Source organism: Chenopodium quinoa, unplaced genomic scaffold, assembly GCF_001683475.1.
Source record: "Chenopodium quinoa cultivar QQ74 unplaced genomic scaffold, ASM168347v1, whole genome shotgun sequence".
Lineage (NCBI taxonomy): Eukaryota > Viridiplantae > Streptophyta > Magnoliopsida > Caryophyllales > Amaranthaceae > Chenopodium > Chenopodium quinoa.
Window position 1 is genome coordinate 1866117 of NW_018744693.1, and position 9087 is coordinate 1875203.

The 9087-nt window shown below is 31.2% G+C and overlaps 1 protein-coding gene across 1 annotated transcript; it reads left to right on the forward strand.

Annotated features, from left to right (window-relative positions):
* Positions 1-2837: 2837 nt before the first annotated feature.
* LOC110702527 (MADS-box protein SOC1-like) lies at positions 2838-8581 on the forward strand. The gene is made up of 7 exons (XM_021880247.1): positions 2838-3375; positions 5791-5878; positions 6401-6462; positions 6561-6660; positions 7221-7262; positions 7496-7537; positions 8080-8581. Exons 1-7 carry the CDS (start codon positions 3194-3196, stop codon positions 8209-8211), a joined length of 648 nt encoding a protein of 215 aa, XP_021735939.1. The 5' UTR covers positions 2838-3193; the 3' UTR covers positions 8212-8581.
* Positions 8582-9087: the final 506 nt, after the last annotated feature.

The following is a 9087-nucleotide window of genomic DNA, read 5'->3' on the forward strand; positions in this document are numbered from 1 at the left end:
TTTTGAGGTTATGTTGTACTTTGCATTTGTTTAATTAGCTAGTGTTGTTGAAAATGCTTTCCTAAGTACTTTGTATTTAAGTACAGTAGTATCCAACATACTACCTCCGTTACATATTATTTGCAACGATTTGACATAAAGTAGAGATGAAAAATGTCTAATCGTTGCAAATAATATGTAACGGAGGTAGTAATAGACAAAGTACAAATTAAGTAAAATATTTGCCATTTCCAAATCAAATATAGCCCAATTAGAAGAGTGGTTGGAAAAATTAATTCCATTCTTATTTTGCGGCTATGCTCGTTTAAGAACTTATCCTTAACAATATCACTCAAAAAAAAAAAAAAAAAAAAACAACAACAACAAAAAAATCTTATTTTGTGGCTATGTTCGTTTAAAAACAACTCCTTAACATTATAACTCAATTTTATTTATTTATTTATTTATTTTTATTTTAAAAAAACAATAATTTTTTTCTTTTGAGGGAAAAAAAAAACAACATTGTATAGTTTTATACAGAGTAGATAAAACATGTCAACATAAGTAAATTATTTACACCTTTTGTTTTATTTGAAATTACGGAGTAGTTTAATTATTGAACCCGCCTTGAGTCTCATAGGCTAATATAGCTTAGCCACATTATATTTACTTTGTACAACCACTGTCCCCGAAAGAACGACTCATTTGGCTTATTTGTAGTCCCAAAAAGAATAACCCATTTACATTAAAACACCCACCAATTTGCAACAATATTTGTGCAAAATTAGCTTCCCCATATAAAAATTTGATTTTCCATGTAATTTTATTACTTTCTCTCTCTATTTCCTTACAAACCCCATGTAAATTTATCTTTTCAATATACTTTTACTTTTTTTTATTTAATTCTCTTAATACCCGCATAATCATCCCAAATACGTTGTTCTTTCGGAGACGGAGGGAGTAGCTTTTTTTTTTTCTTACTTAAGTCGAAATTAAACTTGCAACACTAATTAGTACTATTACTTTAATTTGTATGTAAGAAAATAATCATGAAGAGCAATACTTAATGAATAGTACTTAGGGGCACAAAATTTAATATGGAGTATCATTTATTTTTAAATGTATTTTCTCTTGTTCTGTGATCTGATCTTTTTATTTTGACTAATCAACTACCGAGTATGAAGTAATTAAACAAAAATAAAAAAACTAATTAAATAAAAAAACATTTTTGCACTTTTGCCTCTACAATGATGACAAATCATGCACCAACGATGAACGATATGATCATTTAGAAATGCCAGTAGAACATTTAACTTCCTAGATTTGTATCAAGATCATATACCAGTAGTTTGTTTTTTTTTTTTTTTTTTCATGATTACCAAATATTTTCATTTTATTTGTAGAGAGAGTCACAAAAGGTGATATTATTGTAGACGAGACTAAATCTTAAATAGTTGTAGGGTCGTAATTATTTCGCGCAAGACCAATCAATTAAATTACGAGTAGTTGACAACACAAAAAAAAAGAAAAAAAGTAGCCAAATCTTAAACTGTCTCAGAGTTTCAAATAACAGTATCATAAAGCTTGTTTGCAGTGTACTAAATACTAATACGGAGTACTATATAACTGGTCTTTCCCTCTCCTATAGTCCTATATATGACTCCTATCTACTAGTCGTATGCTGTTTCAAGGTAAACGAGAGAGTCTACCTTTATTAGTCCCTACATTTTTTTCCAAACCCAATTCTTTCCTCAACCCCTCTCAAGGTTTTGACGACAATAAATGAAACCATGCTTGACAAATCAAACCATCGTATACTTTACGCTCGCCAAAAAACAAAAATATAAAAACCGCATTTAAAAAAAAAAACTACGAAGTAATAAATCTCTACTGTAGAATCACATATCATACAGAGTATTAAATTACTACCTTTAATGATTCACTCATTCACTTCTTTTCAAATGTAACATTATCCATAAACTAAATTATTTTACTTCAACCTTTTGACACCCCGGACTCTAAACTCTAAATTGTTTCTCTAAAAAAATCACATTATTTTCTTCTTAATGCATCATGCTCTATTTGTTTTCATGGAAAATAATTTTCATTTACACAATGTTCATGGAATTACTTTCATACAAGAAAATGGGAGAGAATTTGATAATGTTTTTTCAGACTTATTTTCAATTCAATTTAGTTTAACAAACGGGGGCAAAAAAAATGTAGCTTATCAAAATAGGTGAAGAAGGTAGAGAGAACAAAGATGTTAGGAATATGAAACGCTAACACGTATATCTTAATGAAAATAAAAAAATCTCCCCTATCAAAGCATCAAAGTATATAAAATACGCAATATGAAGTAATTTTATTTTTTTTTTAATTTTCTTAGAAAATATTTTCCGTTTAAACAGACAGAGCCTAAACAATAACAAGTGTATTGTACTGTATTAGCCAAAATAATTTTTTTTTATTTATTTTTATACACTTTGTATAATTGTAAAAAATTGATTAGGAATAGATTACTCCTATTGGTCTAACAATACCCTAGGGCCATGTGATAAAATATTAAAAAAATCATAGAACCCAATTTACCAAGTTCCCTCCACGCGTCAGTTGTCACCTACTGTTGGAATCGCACCAGGTTGATAATGCATCGAAACTCCCTTTTTATTTATTTTTTTATTTATTCTTTTCTCTCAATTTTATATTTTCCAACCAATCAGGACTCTCCATATTGCACCGATGTACTCAATATTCTCTTTTTTCCACAGCCTTTTTTAAAAAAAATTAATAAAAATAAATATAGTAACAAAACCCCTTTTTTTTGTTTTTATTTTTTTAAAAAATATGTTTTTTCTGGGTTATCTATTATTTTCTCAGATTACCAAAAGAAGAAAGAGATGAGGTTCTGGCCTTTCCTGGGCCTGCCCTCTTTTTTCTTTAATCTTTGTGTAATAAAAGAAAAATAAATAAATAAATATAAAATAAAGTAGTAGTAGAAGAAACAGGGAACAGTAGTGTCTTTGTTTCTTCATTATTCTCCCCACAATCCCACAAAAATTAAAAATTTGGGTTAGGGTTTTCATTTTTCCTTTCCTTTTCCCTCATTTTTAACCTTTACCGATACCGATCCGGTCTGTTGTAGTCGATCAAGTCGAATTTAATCGAATCGAGTTGAATTGAAGTCTCGAGATTGAGTAGTTAGCTAATTAAGATGGTGAGAGGAAAGACTCAAATGAAGAGGATAGAGAATGATTCAAGTAGACAAGTGACCTTCTCAAAGAGAAGAAATGGTTTGCTGAAAAAAGCTTTTGAGCTTTCTGTTCTTTGTGAAGCTGAAGTTGCACTTATTATTTTCTCTCCTACTGGTAAACTCTACGAGTTTGCTAGCTCAAGGTGCGTTTTATTCATCTAATTTTCTACCCCTTTTTTTTTTTATCTTTCAATTTATTCCATCAATAATCGTCGATTTCTTAAAGTTGTAGGACTTTCATTCCAGATTAATTGCAACATACACATGCTTCATGCGATATTTTGCAAGGAAGTTTTTTTTAATTAACTTTCAATTTATTCCTTCATTAGTCGCCGTTTTCTCATATTCACACAATTTGATCTGTTTTAGATTAATTGCAACATACACTTTCCTCATGCGGCGTAATCTATAAGGATTTTTTTACTAGTAACTTTTGTTTTGAAATCAATGTTAAAAAAATTAATTAAACTAAAAAAAAAAAAAAACAAAGAATCATAAAAATTTTCTTGGAGATCGCATTGATCTTTAAGTTAAGAGTGAGTTTAATAATTCATGCATCACCAATCACCATCTCCCCAAAAAAATTGTAAAAATATAATTAAAAAAATTATAATTGATGGAAGAATCTTTGGTGATCTAATGAAGGTGGTCCTTTATGGTATATTGTTGAAATATACAGTATTACCACAGTTAGTAATCAAATACAATTACAGATACAGTGGGACATTATTATCAGATAGTATAGTACTAACTATATATGTCATCTTCTTTTATTTTTGTATTTTTCTTTTTTTGGAGATGTGGGAAATGATGTAATATTAATTTTTTTCTTCTTGTATATGTGTCAGTAAATAAATATATTGTGTTAATTATGACTTTAAGTTTTTGGTGAAAAATGGTTATGCTTTATATTTTTGCTTATGTGGCTCAATTCATTTTAGGCAATGTACTTGTATGTTATTCCATGTTGCAATTAAGTGGCTAATTTGGTGTTCATTAATGAAAACTTTGCATTAGTCGCGCTTGCTATTTATTGAAACAAATGTATTAATTGGAAATGTAATGTCAATTCTAAAGCTGTTTTTTGTACTTTCTATTTTGGGATGTGTTTATTAAGTCTAATTAAGATAACCTTTAAACTAGTTTAAATGGAAAGGTTTCTTAGTCTTTGTTAAAAATGGTTTATATCATATGGGGGTGAACATCTATTTGTGGTTCTTGCTTTACAACACCGAAGTTAATGTAAGATCTATTTGTGGAAAATGTGAATTCATGTGATTTCTTATCTGTTCTTGCTTGTTGAAGTGCTTTACTTTTTAAAATGATGTTACTTCTTACGTATTTGCGTATTAACATATGTCTTATGAAACAAATTTTCGTTTATCAACATTCTAAATGTTGTATGTTTAAACATGTCTAAACTTACTACTTGTGGGAGTTTTCTCAAAATATGCTCTTTATATTAATATTACCCTCGTACTTGATACCATAAGACATTATATTTTGTCCAAGTCTTAAACAGTTAAACATGTAGCAATGTAAGAAGCAAATAAATTGTCCTTGCAAGAAAATATATCACTTTATATGTGAAGTAGACTGAAATTGAAAGGTTAGTGTATGATATTAAATATAATAAATTGTTACTATTATGCTATGTTTGACAGGCACTAGAATAATTACTTGTAATACTATGGTATTACTCTATATATATAACCTTGGAGGTAATATGACATTTTGATGTATAAGATGCTCATCTGTTGGGCATTGCCAATTTGACCTGTGAAATTGTCAAGTGTTTAAGTTGTTTTTTGCTAATTTCTTGAGTTGTTTGAGCATTTTGGGGTTATTCATTGGTGTGTATAAAGCATCATTCTGTTGGTTTAATCCTTTGATTATTTCATCTATATATCTATCTTCGAGCTTGTGAACTACTAGCCTGAGGGATGCTTTTAACTTAACCTTTATAGTGTGTTTATAGAGAAAGAGAAGGAGTGATGAATTCTATTGCTTCAATTGTCATTTGGATATAGAATGGTGAGGATTTGTAGGAAATTGAAACCATCCAATTTCCCTTCCTCGATCTCCTAGTAGTGGCAAGATTTGGGAATCGGGAGATAAATAAAATTAGTCACACTCGTATCTTCCCCTTCGATGTGGATGATCAACTGAATTATTTTGTTAAAATCTTGAGGGGTGGTACATACTCTAGACTTGAGATCAAATCCCGTCTATATCACCTGCCCTTGCAGCTATCTACACAACCAAAAAAGTAAAAAATATAAATCCTCCCTTTCATTTCATTCCTCCCCTCTTGTTCTCTTCTCCCTTTCCCTCAAACACTGTTATTTGGAAACCAAGCTTGTATAGGACTATAATTTGAGAAGCAGTCTTGTGAATTGTGAAACCAATAAACTAACAGTCATGAGAAGTTTGAGAACTACTTGTTAGTATCATCAGCTACCTCTTTATTTATGTTCAGCAAGTGTTGATCTTATATTGCCACTATGATAACATATAATAGCCAATTGTAACGTGTTCTTGGGTTGGAGGTGTTGCAGTGCAACTAGGACAATCGATCGGTACCAAAAACATATGAAGGAGCTGCGTGGAGTGAAGAGTAAAGTATCATCAGACAGCAATATGCTGGTAAGTATTTCTTTGTCCACGGTCCTATCCAAGAGCTCAAGATTTAGGTTATGTTGCACCACATTCTGAAAAAATAGTCTTAAGATCATTCTAGAAAAAGCAAATTAAACAAACAGTTCAAGATTAGGGTATGTTGCACCATAGTCCACATTCCGAAAAAGTACTGCCATTGCATTTCTTGAACATTGACATGAACAAGTCAAGATAAGTTGGTTTAAATCAGTACTAGAGTGTCACCTTGACATTTTAAATTAACAAGTTTTCTAATAGATGAGAACCTAAAACCATAATACTACCTCCGTTACAGGTTATGTGCAACGATTAGACATTTTCCCTCTCTGCTTTATGTCAAATCGTTGCACATAACCTGTAATGGAGGTAGTAAAAAATTTCTACTCGGAGTATGAATGTATTCACGAAACGTTCATTAAAATCTAAGCAAGATCACTAACCTACATTGTGCAGCAACTATGTGCTTGCATTCGCATTTAACAACTTACATAAAGCACATTTTTCATGCAGCAATTCAAGGAAGATGCTCATGAACTTGAGAAGAAGTTAAAGAGCCTTGAGATTTCTAAACGGTTTGCAATTCAACTAATTATTTTTATAATGTTTTAATGCTATAATTTGTATGCATGGACTAGCTCAATTTTTTTTTTTTTTTTTTTTTTGGATTTAGGAAGTTACTAGGAGATGGTCTTGAGGCTTGTTCCATTGATGAGCTTCAAGAGCTTGAGAAACAGCTGGATAAGAGTCTTTCCAATATCAGAGCAAAAAAGGTATATCATCATCTTAAAAATTTAAGTTTACGTGTTACTCCCTCCGTGCCTAATCAATTAACTGGATTCGACTCCATATCTATTTTAGGCTGTTTCAAAATTTAATGCCACTTTCTAAATTTAGTAAATTAAACTTAAAACTTTCCGATCCTTAATACCCTTAGTGACACATTAATATAAGATAGTTCTTATATTTATATGGCGGATCAGGAAAATATGTGTATTGTGAAGGTTGTTTATCGTGCCCCCTATTATTTAAATTTTTAGAAACAACTATAAGGACTAGAAAAATATTTGTACTTTTGGTTTAATCCCAAAGCCTGGCTTTATGGTAAATAAATAAAGTAATTGTCAATCTTGAGCTCAAGGATAAGTCTTTACTAGAGACATTTTGGTTGTGGGGATAACTTACTCTTCCTCACTCTCAAACTGTCTAGCCTGTTAAATTGATCTAGGTTGACTCGTGTGAAATTTTGGCTCGATAAAGTAGTCCTTTTTATCTTAAAAAAATATCCATATTTTAGGTTTTAACCAATTTACTGGTGTATGTATTTTTTCAGAATGCGTTGTTCAGAGAGAAGATTGACAAGTTGTATGATGAGGTAAGCTTTAAACTCAATATTTAAAGCAGCAGCAGCACATTTTGATTTCTACACATTCTACATCAATGTTCGTTTTGTGCTTTGAGGTTTTTCCAAGGGTTTTGGGACATGAATTAAGTCATTTATCTACTTTGAACGAACATATTATTAATGTCTATGTTTGGGTTACGTAGTTCTGTACTTAGATGTTAATTTACGCTTATTTTCTTCGTTCTATATTCTGTATCGCGTAGGAGAAGCTCTTGCTCAAAGAGAATGCCCGCCTAAAAGAGAAGGTAATTTCTTTCATTTCGCCAATCGTATCTAAACATTCTTTATAGAAATTGGCAATACTATATCCGTCTCTAACTTACAGGTCAATTTTTTTAAGGTCATAAATTAATAGTCCGTACAGTATATCATAATGTTCACTATAATTCTTTATCAAAAGGTATTACGAAAAACATAACGTTTAACTTTAACCAATAACTAAATTAAAAGTGACCCATTATAAAGACGTCCCAAAATATAGATATATGACCTAGCAATGGATTCAAAGGAGGTTCTATAATAGGGAGAATCCGGTATTTGTTCAGTAAAACCACGTGTTTTGAAACTAAACAAGTTGTTTTAGTTGCTATCGAATTTGGATTTCATTTTGGTATAATGGTATCAGAATCAGATATGCTTCCTAGCATTATGATTGTCGCTTTCTTAAACTGTACTAGCAAAACTTGTATTACAACAAATTTGTAATCAATTAAGTATTTGTATATAATTTTGATGTATATTTTGGTGAATGAATGTTTTACCTACCCAATATTTTTCAACGTTTCAGCTTCACTTATCTTCACCGGACTCGCAACGCAGCCGGCAAAATGAAGATGATCAGCAGAACAGCGCGCAAGATGTAGAGACCGAATTGTTTATAGGACTGCCGGAAAGCAGAAACATGAGACTGCTGCAGTAAAATCTTACTAACTAAAAGAAAATAAAAAACAAAGGTTTGGGTGTATGTTTATTGTGTAACCTTTCATTTACATGATCAGGTTTCTGAAGTTAGGTTGTGAACATTGGAGTCAAAATTCACTTCTACATTGTGGTTTGGCTGGTAAATAATGAATTTCAAGAGAAGTGTGTTATTATCTGCTATAGAGTTCAGTGAGATGAATATGTTGGTCTGTTGTAATGCTAATCATAGTACATTATTATTACTCCTTACTTTTCCTTTTTTTTTTTTTTTTTTTTTTTTTGTTGCGCCTTTGCTAGGAGAGTGATAAACTGATTATAGTATAAAGTCATTTTTGAGACTGCAACTATCGTTATAAGCTTTTGGTTGAGTTGGTCTATTGCTATAAACATCCGCTGGTTTATTTGACAATGAAATTGAGGGATAATTAGGTTATTTGTGAATCCTTTGAGTTGGTTGACACAAACACAATGCAAGCCAAGCCAAATCACATGCATCCATATGATGCCTACTTCGAGTAATACTACTCATGAAGAGATCAATTAGGATGAGCAAAATACTCATGAAATAACAATGCACACAATGGCGGATTTTGGGCCAAAAAGTTGGAGGGGCCAAGGTTCAACGACGTGGAAGCTACTCCAGAGCCTATGCAACAATTTAAGCCTCTACTTGCCCAAGTCATAGAGGAAGAGCTAGCATTTAGCTACTTTAATTTGTGTGCCTTATTGTGATCTAGTTGCACTTGGTCACGATCCACTTTGGTATCAAGACGATGACTAAAACATTTTCCCTTTCGTATAATAGTCTATGAACCAAGTTTGAAGAGTTGGTGAAGATTGAAATGGAATCAATAATTTGCGCTAAAAAGGCTCA